The sequence below is a fragment of the Lolium perenne genome, chromosome 4 (assembly GCF_019359855.2).
Source record: "Lolium perenne isolate Kyuss_39 chromosome 4, Kyuss_2.0, whole genome shotgun sequence".
Lineage (NCBI taxonomy): Eukaryota > Viridiplantae > Streptophyta > Magnoliopsida > Poales > Poaceae > Lolium > Lolium perenne.
Genome location: NC_067247.2, coordinates 9,372,297 through 9,399,473, shown reverse-complemented (window position 1 = coordinate 9,399,473; position 27,177 = coordinate 9,372,297). Strand labels below are relative to the sequence as shown.

The window sequence follows — 27,177 nt, the reverse complement described above, 5'->3', positions numbered from 1 at the left end:
CAGATAAGCATCACTATGGTCAGTGAATGTTATACTCTGATCTTTTCAACCCTGTGGGTTTCACCAGTTGAAAAAGGTGATTAGGGTTTTCGTGGTAGACATACACGTCTCCACCTCTTCTATTTATATACACGGCAGCCATACAAGATTACAACACGTATGAGTCTCCGACTCGTATACAACATGGACTTCCAATCTAACACCGATTCTAACACACCCCCTCAATCTAAACTATCACATACAAGATTTAGATTGGTCCTGAATCGGTCTAACATCTGCCGTGTAGCTGGCTTTGTAAACACATCAGCCAATTGATCACTAGAAGAGATAAATCTCACGTCCAAAGCACCCTTTGCAACACGCTCTCGCACAAAATGAAAATCGATTTCAATGTGCTTTGTTCGAGCATGGAATACCGGATTTGCTGTGAGATAGGTTGCCCCTAAGTTATCACACCATAGAATAGGTGTACGCTGCCTGGGAACTCCAAGCTCCTTCATCAGAGAGCTGATCCATATAGCCTCTGCAGCACCATTAGCTAATGCCTTGTATTCTGCCTCGGTACTAGATCTCGAGACGGTAGGCTGCTTCTTCGAACTCCAGGAGATCAAGTTAGGTCCAACAAAAATAGCATAGCCACTTGTGGAGCGTCTATCATCCACACATCCAGCCCAATCAGCATCGGTGAAAATACTAACACCGGTGGAAGCCGACTTGCGAAAACACAGCCCGGTTTGCAATGTGCCTTTGACATATCTCAATATACGCTTGACAGCCTCCCAATGAACATCTGTAGGCTGAGACATAAACTGACACACCTTATTCACCGCAAAAGAAATATCTGGGCGTGTGAGCGTCAAATACTGTAATCCACCAACAACGCTACGGTACCGGAAGGAATCCTCAGAGCCAAGCATTGTACCTGAAACTCTGGACAAACTCTCTGAAGTGGACAATGGTGTGGAAGTGGACTTACAATTCTCCATATTTACTCTATGAAGTAGATCAAGTGCATACTTGCGCTGAGTTAGCATCATCCCCCCTGAATTGTAGGACGCTTCTAGTCCAAGAAAATAATCCAGTTTCCCCAAATCTTTAATAGGAAAGGTATCCATCAGAGACCGGACCAGGCGATCAACAACCTCAGGAGTAGAACCAGCAATAACAATATCATCAACATAGACTAGCATATAAATCTGCACACCAGCTCTGGAGAATATGAAGAGTGATGTGTCTGCTTTGGAGGAGACAAAACCAAGCTCATGAAGCCACTGACTTAACCGGGCATACCACGCCCGAGGAGACTGCTTCAGTCCATAGATAGACCGCTGCAACTTGCACACATAAGAGGGATAACGAGCATCCTCAAAACCAGGCGGTTGCTGCATATAAACATCCTCAGACAGAAACCCGTGAAGAAAGGCGTTACTCACATCAACCTGACGCAGACACCAGCCACGAGACACGGCTAGAGATAGCACCAGACGCACAGTAGCAGGCTTTACAACAGGGCTGAACGTGTCACCATAATCAATCCCATGCTGTTGAGTAAATCCACGAGCCACCAGTCGTGCTTTGTGCTTGTCAATAGATCCATCAGGTCGATGCTTCGTTTTAAAAATCCATTTGCTTCCAACAATATTGACACCCGGAGGTCTAGGAACCAATGTCCACGTATGCGTCTGACACAAAGCAGCGAACTCATCTGCCATAGCAGCTTTCCAGGCAGGTTCTGTCAAAGCGACATGATGAGAAGTGGGTGCAGCGAAGAAAGCCCGGCGTCGAGGATCATAGCGCACAGTACCGTCCTTGTATTCTTTCTCCTTACGCGTGTTGTCTCGATGACGCGTCACCATGGGATGTGCCATAGCTGGCGCGGTGCACGTCTCAGCCGAGGACGATGCGGCCGAGGACTCACAAGTCACGGCTGAAGGCATCGTGGGCTGAGGGGCCGCACGCTCGGCAGGCGCTGGAGCCGCGCTGGCGACGGGAGCCGGAGCCGTGCTCACGGCAGAAGCAGGGGCCATGTGCATGGCTGGAGCGGGAGCCGCATCGGGCAAAGCGCCATGCAAGGCTTCCCCATGCACGTCGATCTGGAGCCGCGGAGAGGTGCTTGGAGCGGCGTCAGTAACCTGAAACGGAGGAACTTCGTCTGACAAAGACGGATTAGTGGACAGGTAAGATGTGTCATATTTACGCACAGGTGCACTCGTAACCGGTTCATTATCAGGAAAAGTGATAGCCTGTGCTAAGGTAGAGACATCAACAGAGACACCGGGTGTGGCATAAGGAAAAACTGACTCGTCGAAAACGACGTCACGAGAGATATAGATGCGACCCGTAGACCGGTCTAAACACTTATACCCTTTGTGCATCGGACTATAGCCAAGGAAAACACAAAGCTTAGAACGAAACTCTAATTTGTGGGAGTTATATTTCCGAAGGCTAGGCCAACACGCACAACCAAAAATACGGAGAAACTCGTAATTGGGTTGTATGCGGAGAAGACGAAAGAGAGGAGTTTCCTTGTTAAGCACCGGTGTGGGCATGCGATTTATAAGATAGCACGCTGTAAGAAACGCTTCATCCCAATAGCGAAGAGGGAGAGATGACTGAGCAAGAAGTGCAAGACCTGTTTCAACCAAGTGCCGGTGTTTGCGCTCAGCAACACCGTTTTGTTGGGAAGTGTGAGGACAAGACACGCGATGCACAACACCGGTACGCTCAAAATAATGGTGGAGTCTGTGATACTCTCCCCCCCAATCAGACTGGACAGCCTTAATTTTCGAACCTAGGAGGAGCTCTACATGGGCCTGAAAAGCATGAAACACTTGCTCAACATCAGATTTATTTTTGATAAGATAGATCCAGCAAAAACGAGAATAATCATCGATAAAGCTAACATAATACTTGTACCCCCCAGAGGAGGCACATGCTGGACCCCAGACATCAGAGTGAACAAGCTCAAGAGGCATAGTAGACACACGAGAGGAGGATGTATAAGGTAACTGGCGGCTCTTGGCACGCTGACAGGCATCACAAACTGACGAAGTGGAATCTAAGGAACACACAAGTTTATTTGAGCCAACAATATCTTTGACTACATTATTTGTAGGATGACCAAGACGCTGATGCCACCGGGAAGCGGTGACCTTGACACTAGCAGAAGCATGACGACTGGATGTTGAAGACGCATGAGCAAGCGGGACGGGGTAGAGTCCTCCCTTGCTCCTACCGTGAAGAAGAATTCTCCTCGTGGCTTTGTCCTTGACAAGGAAAAAATTACGGTGAAATTCAACAAACACATAGTTATCAGCAACAAGGCGAGAAACTGAAAGAAGATGTTGGCTAATGCGTGGAACATGGAGGATATTTTTCAGTTTTAGGGATGAACCGGCTAAGTTTGAATGACCAATGTGCGAAATAGACAAACCCATACCATTAGCCACCTGGACTTGATCAGTTCCTCCATAGCGCTCGTGCATGTGTAGGCGTTCCAGATCACTTGTGAGATGATCCGTTGCACCAGTATCCATGTACCAGTGCGGGTTGTTGTTGTTGCTTGTGGAAGCCGAGTTTCCCGCTCGTGAATTGTTGCCGCGGTAGTCACGATCAAAGCGGTTGCGGCAATCAGCTGCGGCGTGCCCCCAGTACCCGCAGAGTTGACAGCGGGGCCGGTTGCGACGGCCATTGCCGCCGTTGCCGCCACCATTGCGGCCATTGCCGCCGTTGCCGCCACCATTACGGCCTCCGCCGTTGCCTCCACCGCGGCCGCCACCATTGCGACCTCCGCCGTTGTCAGGGCGATAGTAGTTCCCGCCTCCATTGCCACCGTTATGGCCTTGGGATTGGTGACCGTAATTGGTCATGTAAGAGCCCCCGCTAAGCTGCACGGGGCGATCGGCGACGGATGTAGGGCGTGTCGCTGCGTTTGCCGAGGAAGACCACTCGGCGTCCAGGCCCTGCGATGCCTGCAGGGACTCAAAAGAAAGCACGGCGGAGTAAAATTCCGCGTAGGGCACCGACCGGTTAGCCAAGGTGAGGTTCCCGGCGAGAGGATTGTAAGCCTTCCCGAGGCCGGCGATGATGTAGTCGACCAGTTCATCGTCGGAGATAGGAGCTCCGGCAGCCGCCATTGCATCAGCGAAGGATTTCATCTTGTGCATATACTGGGAGGCGGACAGATCCTCCTTGCGCAAGGTCTGGAGCTGGCGACGAAGATGGCGGACGTTGGCACGACTTTGTGCACCAAACATGGTGTGCACAGCGCCCCAGACTTCGGCCGCCGACTTGTAGGCGATGAGTTGGCACGCCACGTCCGGCTCCATAGAGCCGAGAAGGAGCCCGACGACGCGCTGGTCTTGCGTCCACCAGGCTGTGTACGCAGGGTTCGGGACGTCGACGGCATCGGCATCCGTCCCTTGCTTGATCGTCGTCGGGGGAGCGACGGTAGAGCCGTCGAGGTGGCCATGGAGCCCTGCGCCTGAGAGGTTCGGCAGGGTGAGGCCCTTCCAGAGCATGAAGTTTCCATGATCTAGGCGGACCGCCGGCGCCGGTGCGATACCGACGGGGGTCGAGGAGACAGGGGAAGCGATGATAGCGCCGGCAGAGTGGGACACCTGGATTGCTCCGGTTTGTGCCATGGCGACGGATCGGAAGAGGGCTCGCGACGCGGACGGGGACTCGCGTGCGGACGGTGATCCTCACAGCAGCGGCGACGGCGCGGATGAGGCTCGCGGCGGTGCGGCGGCTGTGGGAGCGATGTGCTCTGATACCAAGTTGAAAAAGGTGATTAGGGTTTTCGTGGTAGACATACACGTCTCCACCTCTTCTATTTATATACACGGCAGCCATACAAGATTACAACACGTATGAGTCTCCGACTCGTATACAACATGGACTTCCAATCTAACACCGATTCTAACATCACCATCAAACAAGAAGACTTTTCCTGGTAGAGAATCGTAGTGCGCAGCTGGTATTTTTTATAAATTATAGAAATTGATATGTGACATTTATAATTAAATTATGGTTATGTAGGATAGGACGCAGCTCCGACACGTTTCCTGGTAGAGAACCACTGGCCGTGTGGAAAAATTTGCAGGTAGAAAATCGTTTAGTAGCGAGTACAAGTGGCAATTCACAAGTCGTCGTTTAGTCTTGCAGACTTTGGACTTGACTTGGAATCTGCGTTTTCATGTGGCTATGAGCAAGCAGCAAGCGTTAGGCATCTCCGGCGGGCTGACGTAAAGCAGATAGCAAGTCTGTTTGCCGCGGGCCGTGGACACCAAAATGGTTGTTCGATAAAGTTTTTCCGTTTAGGTTGAGGGTAGCCCAGCGGCCCGATGTAGTTTTTTAAAATAATATATTAATCGATAGAAAGAAATTACAAAGTGCAGAAAAAAGAAAAAATAGGTAACAATTAAAACCGTAGGTTAAGTAGGGTTGTTGTTGTCGTTGATGCCTAGTCGTCGCTGTCCTCGGTGACGACGAACACAAAAGGCACCCACGTTAACGGCACGTACAAGGTGCCATGTGTTGGCGGAGCCGGTACCGGAGGGGCCCTGCTGATGGCGCCGGTGCTGATGTTGTCGGGGGACGAGGTGGCGCACGCCGATTGCTGCTCAGGGGTGTCACCGGAGGGGTGACTCGCTCGGCTAGACGGCGAGGCCATTCCAGTGAGCGAGTTCTCGCTCAGTTGCTCTGCGCAATGGCCATCTCCAACGCCTCCTCCTCGGTGAAGTCCGGCGGCTGGACCTTTGGGTCGACGAGGGCGCATAGCCACCGCCATTGTCGTCGTCTCCACAGTCCTCATCCTCGTCGTCGATGGGGCCGCCTCCGAACTCTCGGGTGAAGAAGCAGACGTCGCCGAGTTAGCCTGCACGCCGGCGTCGGTTGAACTCCCAGGACCCAAAGGTGTCCTAGTTCGGGGAGCTCATCCCGTACACCGGATCATCCCGCATATCCAACGGGAGGAGTGACCGGCGGCAGCAAATCTCGTCGCACTTCCACGCCCTTCGCGCGGGACGGTATGGACCGACACCCTCATCAAATTGAGGAGCCATCCTAACGGAAGGTTGACGTTCGGCCATGTCACCGGGCGTCCCTCGTCGAAAAACTGGCGCGTGTAGTCCACCGACACGTACCGGCGCGGTCACACTGCCTGCTTCTGGTCGTTCTTCTTGCTCTGAAATGGCGACCCATTTCCCATGGTGGTGGCGGCGCTGGCACGGGCCTTGGCGCTGAGTGCGGGGAGAGGAAATGTCGTTGGGACAGAATGGCCGTGGCTTGCGACCCTTTTTCAATGCCTAGCGGCGGCCTCAGCGGAAGGTGAGACGCTCCATTAACGCGGTGCAGAAAGCCGCAACGACGCCTCCCCTGCCAATACTGGCACGCAGAAGGTGAAGCGGGGGTGGTCGCTGCCAGGCGGGCCCGAGGGAGAACTGCGCAGATGTGTACGCTGACTACTCTATGTCCGCGACAGCGCAATCCAAACATAAATTTAGAAAAAAATGCATCAGTGCGGATAAGTCGGTCACTTTACGGGCCGCTGGGGCAGATCTTTTTTATCCGCACCCGAGGCAAAGCGGAGACTGAGAGCATCTCCAGTCACGTCCCCCAAATGACGTTTGGGGACGGCGGACAAGAAATGGAGAAAAACGCGTTCTAGTCGCGTCTTCCAAAGCTAAATAACACCTCATTTTATGTCCGGCGTCCCGGTAGAGACTCTATGTACAGAGTCTCTACCGGGGACGCTGGACACAAAAATAGCGTCCGGACGCATGCATGCAGCCCCTTCTCCCCACATGTCATTCTCTTTTTCCACACTTTCTCTCACCTACTTTTCCCACATGGGGTGGTCCCCTCTATTAAAATGCATGCATCCGTACGCTGTTTGAGGGACGCGGCTGAAAATGGTCTCTTTTTTGTACAGATTTTTAGTCTCTTTTTATCCGGCGCGGTCCCAAACATGCCCCAAATCATTTGTGTGGTACGTTTTTTTAGGGACGCGACTGGAGATGCTCTGAGATTCCTTTAGCCTTTGAGCAACAACGACCATCACATCTGATGGGAATAGTGGCCCTGGAATTCCTAGCTACATTTACATTTTTTTGTTGGCGCTATAGTTGACTCGTAGCTGGGGTCTCCTTTATACAACCAATATAAACCGAGCCAAACAAAGAAAAAACACGGAACCCCATCCCCAACACCAACACTAGGCAGACCACAGCTTAGTGGCGCCGCGCAACGATGAGCATGATACTCACCGCCATGTCTTTGGTGCTGATGTTCTCGGCAGGAGCTGCCGGAGGGATCTTGCACATCCCTTCTAACGACTCCTTGGCTCACTGCATCCCAAGGTGCGGGGACGTCGACATCAGCTATCCCTTCGGTATAGGGTCCGGCTGCTTCCGTCAGGGCTTCGAGCTCACCTGCGACCACTCCACCAAGCCTCCCAAGCTTCTTTTAGGAAACAGCACGATCGTGCTCACTGACGTGTACTACGACGAAGCTTTTACCCCTATATTCTTCAACCTTACAACGAGGCCAGGTACAAATACATACAACATGTCATGGGAAGCCCCTACTGAAGGTATTACTCTCAGCAGTGATAACACTTTGTTCGTAGCGGGTTGTGACTTCGATGTCACCTTGTTCGAGTATGGTACGGGAGACATCGTTGGTTCTTGTATGAGTAGATGCGCTGGCAAGAAGGCACCAACTGGAGTCCCTTGTAATGGAATAGGCTGCTGCCTCATCCCGTTACCAAGGGACCTGCCAGGCTTTCGGGCAAAACTTGTCAGCACTAATGCTACTGCAACACAATCAGATTGGTTACACCCTGGCATTATGGCTTTCGTGACATATACTGATTATCCTTACAGAAGTAATACAACCGCTGTTTTCTCAACTTGGTCAAATAATGCAAGTGATTATTTTGTTTATGGTGCGGAGATTAGTGTTACAATCATGGACCAACCAAGCTGTCAAAGTGCACAAAAGAACAACGCAATCTATGCCTGTAGCAACGGTAGCAGTTGCCAAGATTCCTCGTCTGGTGGTTACCAGTGTTCCTGCTCTTCTAATGCACAAGGCAACCCATACATTTTAGATGGATGCGGGAAAGGTCTGCATCCGACCCTACTGAGCTGAAATTCCCTTCTATAAATTTAGCCTTGATCCTCTTGTTCTTACTTTTTTTGCATATGTCTATCTACTGTGGAGCAGATTATAACCCCAAGCCCAAAGGACACTGTCCCGCATCATGTGGAAGCATTGTTGTTCCCTTCCCCTTTGGGCTCCAAGAAGGGTGTTCTGCAAACGAAAAATTTCTTCTGAATTGTACATCTGGTAATCTCACACTTTCTATCTTAGAAGAGATACAATATCATGTGGCTAATATATCAGTGGACGATGGGACTGTGACTGTTACCAACATGGTGAGCGGAAGTAATGCAAAAGAGGTAATATTAATCGAGCAGACTCGCAATGTTGATGGTCGTGCTGCAATGAATTCAGCGATCTTTATGGAAGATCAATTTGATTTATCTATGGAATACAACATTGTTATAAAGTGGGCGGTTGCCAATTTAACTTGTCAACCAGCTAAGCAGAAGGAGACTACGTATGCATGCCGCAGTTCCCACAGCGATTGCCTAAACGTCACCCACGGGGAAATATTTATGGGATATCGTTGCAAGTGTTCGTCAGGCTTTCAAGGAAATCCATACGTCCAGGATGGCTGCACAGGTCAGATCCTCCTCAGCACCCTTCATCTTTCTCTAACATCTACAAATATTTAGAAAATCTATCAACATATCTATTAGTTAATTATATAGTAAAAATAACAACATGGAAGAATATAGCAAAATAACTATAAATTTAGAAAATCTATCAATCTATCTATTAATCAAGGACAATGCTACACAGCTGGGCCACACATATGTCAATGTGTCGAAGCGTGCGGCGCCAGCTCCCTATAAAAAAAATCTACCATCACTTAGAGAGGCCCACCACCACTAGTACTACAGTGATTCGCGTCAGGATCACACCGAGGTCCCGATGCTACATCACTAGTACTACAGTGATTTACTTTTGCAATTTCGTGTGGCAACCGACGATCCGCTGTGGTCGAGTAAAAGTTAACTTGTGGCAAAAAGAAATTACCTTCATCAGAGCATCTCCACCGGCAGCCCTCAAATAGGCGCCGGTAGGTGGTGCCGGCACAAAATCCTCTATTTGGGGATGCTGCTCCCACACCGTTGTCCCCAAATCGGCGGCCCCGATAGATTTAGAAAATCAAATTTAGATTTTAAAAACGATATTCATATGAAGTTCGAATGAAATTTGTACAAATTTAACACGAATTCAAACTAAAAAAAACATCTAGCGGCGCTGGGAGTAGAAGGCGCTGAAGTCCAGGTCATCACCGTCGGCGCTGGATGACCCGAAGGACCAGCTGTCGACGTTGTCGGCCTCCTTCTCGTCAGCCTTCTCCTCCTTTGGCGCCGGTAGCTCGGAGGGTCCGGCGAGGTCGACATAGTTGGCGCTATGGTCCCTGGCGGACCACACCGCCGCCTGCGGGTCGATCGCGTTATGCCGGTAGTCTTCATCGACGGAGCGGCCGAGGATGAAGTTCTGGCCGGGGAACTCCTCCTCGTCGCTGTCGCCACGGAGGGCCGCCTGCGCCTCGGCCTCCTTCCCCCACCATTGCTTCTTCGCCGGCGGAAGTGGTAGCGAGGCATCCTCCTCCTTGACGCGGGAGCAGCGGCCTGACCCCGTCGTCCGACGAGCCGAAGCAGAGGACGCGCGCCTCGCCTCGTCGCGGATGACGACGCCTCCGGAAGGAGGCGCGGGCGGTGGCCGAGCGCGTGCGCGCGACGGTAGACGACGATCTGGTGCGCGAGCTTTCGGACGCTGCGGTCCTTTCCGGCGCCCTCTGCAGGGTCGGCGCCGACGCCATGCTCACCGCCTGCGGGAAGTACACCGGCTCCCGTTGCCCGTGGACGCGCGGACGGAAGCCGTACTGGCGGAGCGTGTCGTTGACGTCGCGGCCGTACCACCAGGCACGGCGGCCGACGTTGTTGAAGTGGCCGCCCGAGTGGTTGTCCGTCCGCGCGATCTCGACGGCTCTCTCGTCTTCGAAACGCCGTGCCTAGGCCGGGTTGTCGATGGCGTTACCCGGCAGGCTCCTCTGCTCCGGCGTCATCTGGCCCCGCCGTTCCCTAGCGATGGCCCACGTCTGTGGTCCTGGCGGTGGCGGTGGCGGCACGACAAAGCCACCATTGGAGACGTGCCAGCCGTGCGGCAACTTGTACTGTACTGGAACGGGGATGCGGTGCTAGTACAGTACGTTGGCCTCATCGTAGGTTAGCTGCGTCGAGCAGAGCACGCTGCCGCCGGCCTAGTCGTTGTGCGCCATCGTCGGCGGGGTGCGTGGGAGGTTCGCGCGGAGGTTGGACGGCGGGGAAAAGAGAGAAGTATGCGCCGGTGGGGTTTTAAGGGAGGCGGTGGACGCGCATTGAAGGCGCGTGGGTAAGGTAGGTGGACGCCGCGTGGCCAGTCGCCGCCCTTGCCATTTGGGTTTCCGCACGGGAGGCCATTAACGCCGATGACCAACCTCCCCGCGTCGTTTTCAATGCGAACCGCCACGTCCTCTCGCTGACAAGGCGCCCCCACCCGCGAAAACCGTCGTTCCGCGAGGCGCCGGCGCGTCCGATTCGCGCCCTTAGCGAAGGGGCCGACACGGGGTTGCCGGGGATTCTATTGGGCTAGAAAAATAGCCGACGCCGTTTCGGGCGCACCGGTGCGAGCCCATTTTCACTCTCGGCCCTCAAAACGCTATCGGGGCCGCTATCGGAGCCGCCGGTAGAGATGCTCTCATTAGAAACTAATTTTCATTATAAGAATGTGAAAATTTTCTACTAGCCATTACCATAGTATTAGATAAGATTGCCAAGTTAATTTTTTTTGACAATAATGAGTGTTTTAACTGTTAAACAAGTTAAAGAGACATCACCTAGAAAAGCCTGGATGCAAAAAGCTGAGAAGCACACAGTTTCCAGGTTCATCCACTACGTCACCTACCCACAATGGAGGCACCAAAAAGTGCCGGCAAAACCACCAAAAATGCCAGAAAAATGTTTTCAAGGCACAAAAAAAGTGCTGCATTTACTGCAGTCGTTAAAAACTATTGCTGCCATTTCAGTAAAAGTGCCAGCGAAAATATTTACAGGCACATTAAAAAGTGTCGGCATATGGAATTGTTGGCACTTTTCAAATATGCCTGTAAATATTTTTGCACGCATTTTTCAGCAGTGCCACAAATTACTTTTGGAGGCACAGTTGAATAATGCCAACGATTTAATTTGGAGGCATGTTCAAAAGTGCCAGGAATATGAATTCAAGGCATTCGTCACAGTGCCAGCAAATTAAATTCAAGGCACATTCATAGCGACTCCAAATGAAAATTGAGGCACCAGATTCTCCAACAAAATATAACAATCAGGACAATATAATATTATTCAACAAACATGATCCAACATGATCCGTCAATACACTGTAATGTTTAACCTTAACATGTTCTGCAACCAACGTTGCAAAACACAATGTCATGCATCTAAGTTACATTGATCTTCGACAAATATTGACTATCCTCTACTTGGCTATCATGTACCTGCTTATCTGATTTGGTGTTCCTCTTCCTCTTCTCACTGTCAGCATTTGCTTCCTTGATATTTTTCTTCCTCTTCATACTTGCTCAGAGGATCAACTGAAGTATTAGTGTGTATTAAGAACATATGATCTCTAAGTTATCTTTTATCTACTAATAACTACTGGATGCCAAACAGTCCATACCTAAAACTAAAACAACAGAACTAAAACAACAGAGCTCAACAATTCGTGTGACAACAATCTACAGAAAGAAGAGATACACAGGGAAGGCACAAAATGGTGTAAGTTCGAGCTTCCACAATTCCAGATAAGGTATCTGCATAGTCCATCTCTAATGGAGACCCCTCATCCAAATATGGCATCTATGTCAAACAATTTCTATCACATTTTAAGAATTATAGAAAATGATAATGAACTTAATCTATTACTGTTGTCAGCAGAAAGATTATGGTATGGAGTGGCATCTAGATTACATTACAAAGGGATTGATTTGGTTCAGCAATGTTTCTGAGAGTTTTCAATACAGAACTGAGCAACAACAAAAGATAAAAATGTCCCATGTTACCTCCATGTCTGGAACTTCCCTCAAAGGCCTGTCGCCAAAATACGAGTACAGCGCTCGCAGTACGGCCTATAAATAGGGTAAGCAATTCAAGAAAGTGTTTCTACGCAGGACCTGTTTCATCAACTATAGCAATTTACCTGGTGGGATATAACAACCACTGCTGCTCGCTGGCGCTCCAGCTCTATGATGACAGATTCCAACCTGAGGATAGTTAAATAGTACAGCACATGAGTTAGGTTGGAGCCGTGAAGATAATAGTAGAACATGTTTTTTTTCCATAGTTTTCTGTTTTCAAATTCTAGTAATAGTAAAGCAGAACTTCTGAACAATGCAGTGAGATTTTTTAACCTCTGAATCATATATCATATTTATAGTGTAAGCAACTAAGCATTGAAGTACATACCAAGAAAAGGACAATACGACCAGGGAGACAGCCACTGATATTGTTCACCTGGAACAAGGTGACAAAAAGTTAAGAAATTCAAAGAAGTACTAAACAAATCTTGCATGACGAGTTCAAAAGCTAGAAGCCCACAAGAACATAACTCAACGAAAATGCTCGGTTTGGTGTAATGAATGAACCCTAGTACAGTTTGAGATATAATAGGTCAGAACCTATCTTGTGCCTTGTAAATATAAGACTTAGTAACCGAATACCCCTTTTACAGGGCAGAAGGATAACCAGGAAGATAATGTGTGTTACCTGTAACTGACCACCCTCCCCTTTAACCATATCAATCATTTTGATATAACAACCTTCCTCCACTGGCTCGTAGACCTGCAATATGAATCCTACTTGATTCAACATTATATAGTTACAGAGCTCAAAATTTTCATTTCGCATGCAACACTACACCAGAATATAGCTTGTTTAGTATTGAGAGTTTGAGACCTTCTCATAGTTTGTCAAACGCTCAAGGAAATCCTGCAATCCAGCTTCATAGTCTGGCCTACAAAATTGCATGGGAATAAGTTCACGAATATTATCTTTCTAGCGAGGGAAAATTGAGGGGTTGCCGGTTCCTAACTGATCAGCATAGTCAGAACTTTGCTGAATTTTCAGGCGCATATGCATTACCGTTGAAGCTCCCTTTACTTAACAGTAAGCATATGCATTACCGTTCAAGTTCACAAAAGGTAGAAATTCCCAGATCAACAACCAAAATCGTTTTCCCAGATAGAACAGTATCCTAAACAGTCTAACAATTTCAGAATCCTAACACGACAGAGAAATGAAGAAGGATTAACTCTTGTCACAAATCATTCCAGAATAAACACAAAGAATTCGTTCTGAAATCCCTAACAAGCAGGTCAGCACATATCCTCCTACTCCGCAGATCCGAATTAGCAGGAGATCATAATCACGCAGCCCATATCAATTCATCATAGAGCACATAAGAGAGATGGCATGATGAACCAAAGCTCACCTGAATCGGGCGCGCAGCCGTGGCTGTAGCCGAGGCCGTGGTAGATGGAGACGGCGAGGTAGTCGAAGTAGTGCCAGGGCAGCCAAGCCTACCACCAAACCGGCGTAGCCGAGGGGCCGAGGAGGCAGAGGAGCACGGACCCAAGGTAGGACTCGTAGGCGTCGTCGGGAGGACGCGGCGGAGGCGTGCTCGACATAGGTAAGTACCAGGAGGTGGGGCGGCGCGGGAATGGCGCCAGCGAACGAGACAAACACCACGGCTAGGAAAGGCAGCCTGAAGCACGACGGCGCGACGGGCGAGACCCCGGCGACGGCCTCCACGTCCGCCGCCGCCTCGCCCCCGTCCGCGGCTGGGACGGTCGCCGCCGCCGCCGACTTGGTGGCGCCGTCATGCTCCTCCACCTCCACCGCCGCGACCTGCGAGCAACGATAACAGCGACACCGTCAGACAGATCAAGGCGGACGGGGAGCGGGGGCGGCGCATGCAGGGGGAGATCCGGACCTTGGCGCGCTTGCCGCGGCCGCCCGACGACTGCGTCTGCGCCTCCGCCGGCTGGGCCAACGGCGCCTGGTCCGGGGACGGCGGCGGCGAGGCCTTGCCCTCCTCGTCGTCCGCCGCCGGGCGCTCCGCCTGGTGTCGACTATCCGGATCGGCGGTGGCACGCGAGAGAGACGCGGGGGGGGGGTGGGAAGGGAAGGGTACGTGTACGTGGTATAGTACAATATCTATCCGGCTGGACCATATGTACTGTACGTGTACGTGGTATAGTGGAGCTGTGTAGGCCACGGCGCAGTCGTACGAACGCATAGCCATTGCCGGCACATTTAGGAAAGTGCCTTAAATGGATTAATTTTTTTGGAGGCATATCGACAAGTGCCGTGTATTGCCGATATTTTAAGGCACTTTCAGTTTTAGTGCCGGGGATTAATCGATATTTTGAGGCACTTAACCGAACTACCGTTGATTAAGGCTAGATTATCGGCATTAGAGCATCTCCAGTCGCGTCCCCCAAAGCGTCCGCCAAACCGCGCCGGATTGAGCGTTTGGGGGACGTGTTTTGTTCGTGCCGCCTTTGGGGGACGTCGCTCCCCAGCCGCGTTCCCCAAACGCCGCCCCCAAACATTTAAATTACTTTTTTAACACATAAACCATTTATCAAATGTAGCATATGAATAAAAATGTTTGCGAGGATTGTTTTCAAATTAAATTACAACAAACAATAAAACAAGTAATCAAATATAATAAATAGGGCTAGATGCTACATCAAGGTGCCACAGTATTTCCTTTGATCCTCCATAAATGCTCAACGAGATCAGCTTGAAGTTGCTCATGCACATTGCTGTCACGGATCTCTGCGTGCATGGCGAGAAAATCAGCAAAATCTGCAGGCAACTCATGATCAACCTCCGCAAGAGGGCCTTGACACTCATAGGGACCAACATGTGACCTAACATGATTCTTGCGGTCATCCTCGATGATCATGTTGTGCATGATCACACAAGCCTGCATCACCTCCCACATTTGGTCGTGAGACCAGCTTAGAGCAGGGTACCGGACAATGGCAAATTGTGCTTGAAGCACACCAAATGCCCGCTCGACATCCTTCCTGCAAGCCTCCTGTCGTGTAGCAAATTGGGAATTCTTCAGACCTGATGGATTCGAGATTGTTTTGACAAAAGTGGCCAATTTTGGATATATACCATCGGCTAGATAATAGCCTTTGGTATATTGGTGGCCATTGATCTCATAGTTGCATGGTGGAGCATGCCCTTCCACTAGTCTGCTGAACACCGGAGACCGCTGCAACACGTTGATGTCATTGTGTGATCCCGCCATGCCAAAGAAAGAATGCCAAATCCACAGGTCATAATCTGCCACAGCTTCAAGCACCACCCTGCAATATCCATGACGGCCTTTGTATATACCTTGCCAAGCAAACGGGCAGTTCTTCCATGCCCAGTGCATGCAATCGATGCTTCCAAGCATTCCAGGAAATCCTCTGGCAGCATTTTGTGCCATGATCCTTGCAGTCTCTTCCTCAGTTGGCCCTCTCAAGTAGTATTTGCCAAACTTTCCCACCACAGCTCGGCAAAACTTGTACATGCACTCAATGGCAGTAGACTCACTCATGCGAAGGTAGTCGTCCTGTGTATCGGCAGGTGCTCCGTATGCAAGCATCCTCATGGCGGCGGTGCACTTCTGAATCGACGAGAACCCGAGGACGCCTACAGCGTCGAGCTTGAGCTTGAAGTAGGGGTCGAACTCTCGAACGCCGTGGAGGATATTCATGAACAGCCCCTTGCTCATCCTGTACCGGCGCCGAAAATTGTCGGCATGTGTTGCGTCGTCGGCGAAGTAGTCGTTGTGCAGCATGGCATGCCCCTCCATCCTCTGCCGGGGCTTCGACTTCCTTCTTCCCGGCCTTGATCCTCCGCGGCGCGGCCTCTTCCTCTTCTCCGCCTCAGCGTCAAGCATGTCCTGGAGAGACGCGATGATCAGCATTAGCAAATGCTCCCGCACGTCGTCGTCGAAGGCTTGCTCGTCCTCCAGCAGCAGGGCAAGCATCTCATCGTCGCTGTCCATGGCTAAAGCAAAATCAATGGTTAAAATTGCGCCGACGCAGACGACGGAACAAACAGCGGCCAATCGCGCCTACCTGGCAAGTCGTCGAGCACCTTCTGTGCGTGGAGGTGGGCCGGATTTGACGGCGTGTTCTGGGACGCGCTGGCGATGCGGCGGCGGCGCCACGACCGGCGGGAGCCCCAGCCGCGACAACGGTGCCGACTCTCAGCAGAGATCAGGCGCCCAAACGGCCGGGAAATCCAGCGGCGGCGATGGGGTGGGAGGCGCGGGAAGGAAGGAGCGACGAGAAAAGAGGCGCGAACCAACGGTTTATGCAAATAGTCGCCGACATGTGGGAGCCCGCCTCGCTTTTCGTTGTGTCCGGCGTCCCCGGTGCGTCCCCTGTGGGACAGGGACGGGCTCGGGGCGCCGGACACCGTATCGGGACGCGCCAGACAAAAAGGGGCTTTGGGGACGCGGCTGGAACACATTTTCTATCCGGCGCGCCCCAAATCGTTTTGGGGGACGCGACTGGAGATGCTCTTAAATTGTAATACACAGTTAAATGAAAGATGCCGCACCAAAAGTGCCGGCAATATGGGAACGTGGCGTAGTGATCGTACCAGCTTGCCGAATTCTACCTAGCTGCCAGATTCATAGTGCATGCCTGCCAAATTGTCAGTGCCTCTAGTTTCCGAGCTCAAGTGCTTAATTATCAGGTATCATCTAGCTGTCAAATTTACTGTTCTTAGCTATCAAATTAATAGTTCTTAGCAACCCGATTCATAGTTCCTAGCTGCTAAATTCACAGTTCTTAGCTATCAAATTAACAGTTCCTAGCTGCCAGATTCATAGTTCCTAGCGGGCAAATTCCGTCTAGCTGCCAAATTCAAAGTTCCTAGCTAACAAATTAACAGTTTCTAGCTGCCAGATTCATAGCTTCTAGCTACAAAATTTCGGCTGGCTGCTTGCCAATATCAAGGACACATGCAACTAGCAGATGCAAATAAAATGCAATCAGCTTCACGGAAAAATCAAAGAGATAAAGATTGAGGTGTGGGGGAGAGGAAAAATTCAAGGAAGCACCCTGCCGCGTGCTCATCAGCAGCCTCCCTGATGCGTGCTCCGCGGCGGCGTCGCCGGCGTGCCCGCCGTCCGTGTCCTGCGGCTCCTTCTCGCGCTCTTCGGCGGCGGCAGAGACTTCGTCGTGACGCGCCACCAATCGCGCTCGTCGGCGGCGGCGGAGCCATCCACACAATGTGCCTCCTCCTCGCGCTCACAAGGGCGGCGGCAGCCTCCTGCTGCGTCTCGGCGTCGCGCCGCAGACTCCCTTGATGCGTGCTCCGCGGTGGCCCCGCTCGTCGTCCGTGTCCTGCGGCTCCTCCTCGCGCTCGTCGGTGGCGACAGAGATTTCGCCGTGAAGCGCCACCCCCTCGCGCTCGTCGTCGGCGGCGAAGCTGTCCCTGCGACGAGCCTCCTGATCGCGCTCATCGGCGGCTCCCCCTGCAACACACCACCTCTCTATGCTCCCATGGCGATCTCGATTTTAGAGAGAGTAGAGGAAATGAGTGGGCAGGAGGCCAGGACGCACCCGTCCGGAATAGGGATTTTTTTGAGTTGATAAATCTTAGAGCATCTCCACTCGTCTCCCCCGAGAAGCCCCCCACGAGCCGTTTTTTACATCCGGACGGCGAAATCCGGCCCAGTCGCGCCCCCGGTTCCTCGATTTCGTCCGGATTTGGGCCTAAATTCATCCGGCGATCCCACGCCATCCCCGGCCCCCCGGGGAGCGCTCGGGGACTCCGGATGGAGCAAAACCAACCGCCCACGCCCACGTGTCTCCTCTTTCGTCCGAACTCCCCGGGCCATCCTCTTTTTCCCCGAGAAACGCCGCTTGGGGAGCACACGACTGGAAATATACTGCCCCCCATGCCAAAAATTGATCCAATCCGGACGAAAATTTCGCCGGATTTGGACGTGGGGAGCGCCAACGAGTGGGGATGCTCTTAGAGATTGTGGAGCTACGATGTTGTTTCCGACTCTTGATGGACCGTCGCACACGGAGCTAGCCGTGGGGCGCCTCTTCGTATATTTTCCCATTAATCAATTATATATAGTAAAAAATAACAACATGGAAGGAATGTTCAAAAAACAACAACATGGAAGGATATAGCAAAATAACTATAAATTCCAAAGAAAAAATATGAACCATATGGTCGTCAATCTAGTGGACCATCCATTTATTAGTAGATCACAAAGATCCACATATTGTACTTTAACATACCGCATCTGTTAGAGCATGTACAATAGGGTGATGTTAGTTTTCCCTTCGGCTTGCCACATCTGATGTTTGTTTAGTTGGTGGAGACATAATAAAAAAAAGAAGGTTGCAGAGATGATCTCTTATAAAATAGGAAAAGATTATTTTTCATGTTGTACCATTTGTCTTTTCTAAGCCACAGAATTTTCTATTAAAATTTAATTAGTTCTTATTCATTTCTTGGGATTGCAATAAAATATAATTCATAGATTGTGCATTCTAGGGCACGTTTCCCAGATTAGCTTTCCATGGGAACATAATTATTCATTTCTAGGGATTGCAATAAAGTTTTCCTTTTTAGCTAGATGGTGTGTTCTGGCAAATGTGCCACATAATTGTAATGGTACCTGGCAAAGACACAATCGAGCGGTGTGTTTCAGCAAACGTCAAAAAATAACGGTGTCATGTGGCAAATTTTCCCTAATTATTAAGGAAACCCAACCATGCATCCCTGCCACGTGATATTTCTTTTGGTTTTAAAACTTTATATAAGGTTTAATCTCTTAAACAGTATGTCAAAACTCGGACCCGCTTTCACGGTGAGCTTTAAAGCGATGAGATCTTCGAAATTAGATCTCATGTTGATATGTTTTAACAATATTTTTTTGATTCTAGTTGCCATATTATACTCATTTGGTCACTAGGTTTGCGAAAGTTGATTGCCAGGTTAACAATCCTATGATTGCTAGCTTTTGTTTTAACTTCCCTCATCACTCATGTAACCTTGCATCATGACAATGTCATATTTTACATGCCTAGATGGCACCATGCACACTTCCAATACATGTAGATCATTTCCATGACAAAAAAAAACATGTAAAAATCATCTAGTAACTATGTACAGTTGAGTGGTAGCACTTGTTAGCTGCTATAGTACTATAACTTGATAACTGACATTGAAAAAATATTTCATCAGAACATATTAAGACGCTTGTTTTAAACCCCTCGTAGGTATGCACCTAACAATGAAAATGATCATCTATTGGATTAACAGTTTAAGAGAAAAAATATTTTAATTTTCCGGATCATGGAAATATTTTGTGCATGAATATGGGTGTTGGATCATCTGCCCCCCTATAGGCTTAGATGCTAACGACATGAATCGTATGAGAGCCACTCCTGAAACACGTTCACATGTTAGAAAGATCGATAATTCACTGTACCGCATATATTCATTGTCTTCTCTAAGAGAAGACGTGATCCCCCTACCATTATACATGGCCTTAGATCTTCATAATTATAAAAAAAATCACAACGATTAGATCCACCGTCTACATACGAAAAGTTACTGAAATGATAGACATGTATACTATACCTATTCAAATTAAATCCATTATATCTACATACTTATACTTTAAAAATATCATACATTTGGTCTTTGTAACTGTGTCTAAACATATCATAATTAGTTGGTCTTGCTATCTCAGAAAAATCATAGTCGATAGACATCACGATTGCATCGATAAAGATCTCACACATTTTTTCAAATGCACATGTTACTTATTAATTGAACTATGAATGCCATGTTACGGCTTATTCAAATCATCGTAGTCCTTACCGCATACACCAATGACGATCTAACACAATTGGTGGATATTCCATTGGAGTTCTAGAAAATATATAGCCCGTGCAGTTTTATTTTTTTTGAAGGAAAGACAAAAGATTTTTCCTAGTTCATAGAATAAGAAGAAGATAGTTTACAAGCTAAACGCCTACTCTCCTGGTATAAAAATATCCAAGTGCTTCCACACGCAAGGAACCGAGATTTAGCTTCAAGCTTAACTTTAATGAAAACAACTATAGGGATGGTGGTTTTGTTTTTAAAGATCCTCACGTTTCACTACAACTCGATATGTGGGTCTTGACGTTTTTAAACACCGAGGAACGCTCGTAATTGCCTCGCTCGCGCTAGCCCAGCAAAATAAATTGTCAGGAAAAATTGCAGGAAGAAAGTTATCATGCGCACATGCTAGGATTTAAAAGGAACAACATATTTAGAACCTGGAACGAAGGTGGAGGACTGCGACATGGTGGATGCACCACATCAGGATATAGGACCCGACATGACAACCATCATCTCTCCAACCTTGTCTTAATGTCCTTGCCACGATCGAGAGTTGGGAGGAGAGTTAGTAACACATATAGGAGTTGGTGAGTTGGTAAGATCTAATTTTTCTGACTCGATCTAGGGTTAATGGGGGTCGATTACTGTAAGTGCGGCGATGTACAAATAGGGGAGTGAGAGTGGACAATGGGGGCTAAGTGTTCTTTGTATTATATTGAAAACAGGACTGTGAAGTGTGGGTTAGGGTTTGTAGCTTCAAAAAAAGTGGGGCCACCTATTTGATCAAATACCCATACGAATACAATACACGGCTCAATAGTAGAAGGCCGCACTAGTCAGCGAGACATTCTTTAAATGCATCTCTTAATGCACTGTGGCATTATCGGGTGATGGGCTTTCCTTCCACCTTCCATGGTGTATATGTCCGCCAACATGGGATCTAGCATGGAGAATTTTTATGTGCCGGCATTGCTTGGCGCCAGCCAAAAAGCTTTTGCAGATGACTACGGCTTGTGCCGTCCGAAAAATCCGCCGGGTAAGGGGGAGGTTTTTTTTGTAGTGTTCCACCAGTTCCATGTTTGCCACTAGACGAGCATAACAACAGACTCTGATGCCTTCCTCCTACCATTGTTGGTGAGAGCCACACTACTCCACCAAGAGAGCGCATTGTTGAAGGCAATCAAAGCTGAATGATCCAAGATTTTTAGGCCAAGCTGGTCTTTCACCATGTTCTAAATATAAATGGAGTAGCATCATCTAAAAAGCACGTGGCACGCCGAATCATGATCACGACGACAAAGTGTAAAAAACCTTGCATTCGGCAATCCCCTTCTATAAATGCGGTGCGCCATCCCGAAACGTGATTTTGAGTGATAAACCAAGAATGTTTACACTTTTGGGGGGGGGGGGGGGGGCGCACTTTTACCAAACTAGGGAGTCCATTGGTGAACGAATCGTCCCCGCGAGTTACGCTTTTTTAAAAGAGGATCAAGAGTATTATCTGGATGCCGGATGTGGTGAATTTCCAACAAATAGAGCCGAGTGTAATGAGCCAAATAAAGTTGCAAAGTGAAAGCCCATGAAAATATTCATCTTTGTAGACAATTAGTACTACTAACAGCTTACAAAATTACTCGGGACGATACGTAAAAGAAAATAGCCGAGGGTGTGATAGGCAACAATAATAAGCATCGATGGAGGCGGAAATGCCAAACAGAACCTGGGTGCGCGCGCACCCAGTTATGAATAATTCAAAAAAAACTATTTAAAAGTTTTAGAAAATTGAATTAAATTTTTGCATGTATGTTGATAATTACTCGTGTAAGTTTTCACGGAAAAAATGATTGTATGTGACCTACACAAAAATAATAAAATGCAAATTCCTATTCCCGTGAATAGTACAAATCCAAACATAGTGTCATTTGAACATTTTGTCATTTTCGTGTAGGCCACATATAATAGTATATTTTCGTGAAACTTACACGAGTAAGTATCAACATAATATGTACATCATCTTCAAAAAAAAACATAATATGTACATGCAAAAATTTATTTCAATTTTTTTTGAAACTTTTATATAACGTTTTTTTATTTTTTTGTGGAAAACTGGGTGCACTCTCACCCAGGTTCCAAACGTGCCTATCGTCGATGGAGGGGCACATAAATGAACATTGATTACTGAAACCGAAGGCTTGAGGACGTGCTGGTCATTTATTTGTTATCTTTTTAATAATAAAATATGAAATGAATTGTTTATGAACCAATAAATATGCAAGGAGGGTGGATATGAACAAAATTAGATACTCTATAGAGCAGTGCAGAAAATGACAAAGGGGTCTGGAAATTCAAGTTCTACGATCGAAAGCATATGACAACTGACCTGGCGGTCGTGCAGATTGCAGGTCAGTTTAGTTTGTGTTCTCGCGGCTCAGTGACTAACTGAATAAATATATTACAACTACCAAGAAGAACTATATTAGATTTTCCGTAAATATTATTTTAAGGTCCTCTTTTTACTAGCAACATGGTCATATATTTATATACAATATAAACGTTAGATATATACCTTTTAGATTTGTATCGGTGAATATACCTTTTAGATTTGTTTCAGTGTGAAGGGGGTAAAAATGAGTTTATAAAATCTACATAAGATAAAATGAAAACTTAACACTTTCAACAAACTTAGGATGATGTCCTCGCATTTGTGAAGGTCGTCACCTTGCTAGTTTAAGAAAAATCACATAAACCTAAAGGAGCTTCAATTGATAAACAGAGATCATACGAATTTAATCTGTCAGTTTTTTTAGCAAGTTGTAATACATTTGCCACGAATGTATAATCATTTAGAATTTTCTACAGATATCAATGAATGCGCACTACCACTTTACTGCAACGGGACATGTCAAAACTTTCCTGGAGGCTACACATGCAGGAGTTGCCCTCATAGAAAAGAGTTTGATCCGATAAAAAGGAAGTGTGTTATGTCAGCAAAGCAACACAATCTTCTTTTGGGTAAGTCGTATACTAGCTATTAGCAAAATATCCTCGGTGCAATTACAGTTAACCAAATGTAGAGTGACTCAGTGAGCGATGATTAAATGTGTAGGTATCGCAACGGGAACTGCATGTGGCCTTGCGTCCATAATTATTGCGGTATGTGTAACTGTATTCGCCAACAAGTGGAAGAAAGGCATCCAGAAGAGAATCCGACGAGCACACTTCAAAAAAAATCAAGGCTTACTCTTGGAGCAACTGATCTCAGATGAAAGCACCACAAACAAAACAAAGATATTCTCCTTGCAGGAGCTAGAGAAGGCAACCAACAACTTCGATGCTACTCGTGTTCTAGGTCGTGGAGGACACGGTACAGTTTATAAAGGGATTCTATCTGACCAACGGGTGGTGGCTATTAAAAAATCCAGAATTGTGGAGCAAATCGAGATAGACCAGTTTATCAACGAGGTTGCTATCTTGTCTCAAATCATTCATCGCAATGTGGTAAAGCTATTTGGTTGTTGCCTAGAATCTGAGGTTCCTTTGCTGGTGTACGAGTTCATATCCAATGGTACACTGCATGACCTTCTTCACACTGATGTCAATGTTAACTGCTTTTTGTCATGGGATGACCGCATTAGGATTGCAGTAGAAACAGCAGGGGCACTGGCTTATCTGCACTCGGCTGCTGCAATCCCAATTTTCCACAGAGATGTGAAATCTTCTAACATACTATTGGATGGCAGCTTCTCTACAAAGATTTCCGACTTTGGTGCTTCAAGGTCTGTTTCACTCGATGAAACTCATGTGGTGACTATTGTCCAAGGAACATTTGGTTACCTAGATCCAGAGTATTACCATACTGGGACACTAACAGAAAAGAGTGATGTGTATAGTTTTGGGGTAATACTTGTGGAACTTTTGACAAGAAAAAAGCCAATTTTTATCAATGATCTAGGTGGAAAACAAAACTTGTCCCATTATTTCGTGGAAGGATTGCAAGAGGGAGCTGTCATGGAAATAATGGATTATCAGGTTGTCAAGGATGCAAACGCAGAAGAGATTGATGATATTTGCTCACTTACAGAAGCATGCTTGAGGCTCAGAGGAAGGGACAGACCTACTATGAGAGAAGTGGATATGAGGTTACAATTCTTGAGAAGTAAGAGGCTAAGAGAATGCAAAAATTTCCCAGCTAGTGATGAGATTGAACATTTTTTATTCCCAAATGTTGGTAATTCCGATGCACCGATGAATGTTGCCAATGCTGGCAATTTAACATCTAAAGGCATCTCTTGCTACAGTCTAGAGCAAGAACATTCATCCTCACTCACTTTGCCACGATAAGTATATAATTGCAATACCACAATCTTGTCGTTCCTACTATTCATTTGAAGTATCATTTATTTTCCATGGAGTTGTAATATACTACATTGTTCACTTTAGACAAGAGTATGTCATGTGGTTTTGCTTCCTATATACTATTTGTAGCCCATGTCAGTTGTGTAAAATTATATTACAATTATTCGCAGCGAATTGCAGTGAATACCTTAAGAAACATCATTGTAGTTATGTTACGGTGGAGGGGAAAACCATATATTATGGTGTTGTCAATAAAATGGAAATTCGTACATTCCACTCCCATTATCTTACTTAAATTTGTGGGTAAAAATAAGCAACATTGATTGCATATGCTTGTAACCCAAACCGAGCTATAGGAAACTCTTCGCTTTGTTCTTGCATATTTTGCCAGACAGTTGTTAGAATAAGAATAAATATATGGACTAGAAATAGATTAGGAGTGTCTTTCTCTTTTCTATTTTTTGCATTTCTCCTTTCTTTTCTGTGCTACTCCCCAAATCGCGCACGAGCTAGCTTTTCGCCATTTGATTCGGACTCAAAGGGACGCGCATGTTCTGCAAATTCAATCCCGGCGTCGCGGTTGTTCAGGAGGAAGGAGGAGGAGAAGCTCGAAGTAGGCCCTCACTACCGGCGTAGCTCCTCTCCCACTCCCCGGCAGCTGGCGCCGCCCCTCCTCACCCTCGCCTGTGTATGCCGATAGAGGCCCGCACAAGCATTGCAGCCCACGACCGCCTCCCTTACGGTCGCCGGCGCTGCCCCTCCCCACCCCCATCTCCATCCCTGGCGGCCGTCCTCTACCGCCGTCCTCGCCAGCCGGGGAGGTCACGGAGGCACCCGAGAGCAACTCTCCTCCCGGTCGCTCCCTTCCTCCCTCCTCGGCCCGCCTCGCCCCTTCTTCCCAAAGCCGGTAGCACTCGCGAGGTTCCCGTCGGTGGATGTCCAGCCCGCCTAACTTCATGACACCCGGTCCCGCCACCATATGCCACCACCGGCCACAACTACCTCTGCGCCACTCGTCGTCCTCGACCCCAGAAGTGCTCTGCGTCCACTCCGTCTCAGCCATGGCGTGAGCTAGGCGGCGTGCTCGGGGCAGGCGCAGGCGAGGCGGCAGCGTATCCAGGCTCCACCCTCCGATTTCAGCGCCACATATTAGAAAAATAAAGCTGTGAGAAAAAAGAATAGAAAAGGAAAATAATAGGAATAAGCTGAGAGCTATGGTCCACCGAAGAATTACAAAACACCTCACGAGTCACGATTTAGGTCTATCTAATATTTATACCATACACTCGTGCCTCCTTTGCCATGTTATAGTGGGCACCGAATTAGTGAACATCTATGGTCTATTTGGTTCCCAGCCACACTTTGTCAAGCTAAAGTTTGGTAATTTGGCATGTATTTCGTTCTTGCTACACTTTAGAGCCGCCACACTTCACTATTCATATGGTCTACTTGTCATAGAGTAAAATTTTCCCAACTTATACCACACTTTATGGCTTCCAAAATCTTAGCCACACTTTTGTGGCTGCCACACTAGCCAAAATTAGGCTTGGCAAAGTGTGGCTGGAACCAAACAAGCCTAAATCAAATTCTTCCAATAACGATAGGTTTTTGCAATTTTGATGAATAGCGGTGGGTTTTCAAACGTTTTGCGGTAATGTGGTGTTTTTCTTTTTGGAATTAATTAAATTCATTGCTAACTTCACATTAACTTAACGCTTTGGATGCCGAGCTATAAGTAACTTTTTTATTTATGACAATGTACGATACAATGGTAACCAATAATGTACGATACAATGGTGCAAAATCTCGATTCAAAATTAGTAGTCTTAAATCACGTGTGCTATTCACTATAAAAATTTGTAAAATTTGTTATTTTCCTGTAGCCTATAATATAAAGTAGTTTGCATTGAGATTTACACCATTGTAGTATACATCATTGGTTATCTCTGGAATTTTGATTCAGATTTTTTTAAAATTTTGAAATGATAATTTTGAGTGTTTGAAAATAAAGAATTACGTGTAGATCGACCTCCATTTAAAGTTTTCATGCATTAGCGCCAATGCTGAGTTACAAGAATGTTACATCGCTGGTAACTTCTACGACTACAGATGCATTTCACTCGGTCGCGCGTGCACCCATTTTTTGAATATTGAAAAAATGCTATTTGTTTTTTTTAAATACATAATTCTTTTCATGTATAATATTTGCTTGTGTAAGTTTTCACGAGAAAATATGATTGTGTGTGGCCTGCACTAAGATGATAAAATGTCCAAATTACACTATAATGATTGGTTTTGTAACTTTCACAGGAATAGAACTTTCTATTGTCACGTTTATGTGTAGGTCACACGCGGTCGTTTTTATTCCAAAATATGCACAAGTGTCAAACATAATATACATGGGTTCTTTTTCCAAAGAAAAATGAAACTTTAAAATAGCATTTTTTTGGAATTTTTCATTATGGGGTGCACGTGCACCCGTGTTCACATCATCCGCCTCCCATTACACTCTCGTTATAAGCGTTCTGTAGTCGGCCGGGCCAAGGTCCATGCATGCACACCACATATCATTCTCATTCTCAGTGCATTTTTTAAATGTTACTACTATTTTTTAATTTTACAAATATTGCATGTTTTTGATAAATTTTGAAAATATTGTGGCATCGGGCTTGAGAATCCTGAAAGGGGCTGGTCACATCGCCATCCC

At 47.4% G+C, this 27,177-nt stretch overlaps 2 protein-coding genes across 3 annotated transcripts; one reads left to right on the top strand and one right to left on the bottom strand.

The window, feature by feature from the left end:
* Positions 1-7,167: 7,167 nt before the first annotated feature.
* Positions 7,168-24,639, top strand: LOC127291734 (wall-associated receptor kinase 5). Of its 2 annotated transcripts, XM_071818451.1 has the most exons (5): positions 7,168-8,128; positions 8,230-8,751; positions 22,974-23,045; positions 23,100-23,126; positions 23,221-24,639. In XM_071818451.1, exons 1-5 carry the CDS (start codon positions 7,252-7,254, stop codon positions 24,453-24,455), a joined length of 2,733 nt encoding a protein of 910 aa, XP_071674552.1. In that variant the 5' UTR covers positions 7,168-7,251; the 3' UTR covers positions 24,456-24,639. The 2 variants fall into 2 exon arrangements, with proteins under 2 accessions (XP_071674552.1, XP_071674551.1); XM_071818450.1 differs by having other exon boundaries at positions 7,169-8,128; positions 22,974-23,126.
* LOC127346549 (uncharacterized) lies at positions 11,500-14,481 on the bottom strand. The gene is made up of 7 exons (XM_051372839.1): positions 14,170-14,481; positions 13,669-14,084; positions 13,134-13,191; positions 12,945-13,019; positions 12,645-12,692; positions 12,379-12,442; positions 11,500-12,307 (listed from the first exon to the last, which is right to left on the bottom strand). The coding sequence occupies exons 1-7, from the start codon at positions 14,479-14,481 to the stop codon at positions 12,141-12,143; spliced, it is 1,140 nt and encodes a 379-aa protein (XP_051228799.1). The 3' UTR covers positions 11,500-12,140.
* Positions 24,640-27,177: the final 2,538 nt, after the last annotated feature.

Bases quoted from the DNA above. Each gene is read 5' to 3' on its own strand.
- LOC127291734 (XM_071818450.1), top strand. From the start codon at position 7,252: ATGAGCATGATACTCACCGCCATGTCTTTGGTGCTGATGTTCTCGGCA. The intron at 8,752-22,973 runs GTCAGATCCTCC...AATTTTCTACAG, and splicing joins CGTCCAGGATGGCTGCACAG to ATATCAATGAATGCGCACTA. The intron at 23,127-23,220 runs GTAAGTCGTATA...TTAAATGTGTAG, and splicing joins GCAACACAATCTTCTTTTGG to GTATCGCAACGGGAACTGCA.
- LOC127346549 (XM_051372839.1), bottom strand. From the start codon at position 14,481: ATGGCTATGCGTTCGTACGACTGCGCCGTGGCCTACACAGCTCCACTA. The intron at 13,192-13,668 runs GTGAGCTTTGGT...GCAATTTTGTAG, and splicing joins CGGCTGCGCGCCCGATTCAG to GCCAGACTATGAAGCTGGAT. The intron at 13,020-13,133 runs GTCTCAAACTCT...TTCATATTGCAG, and splicing joins GTTTGACAAACTATGAGAAG to GTCTACGAGCCAGTGGAGGA.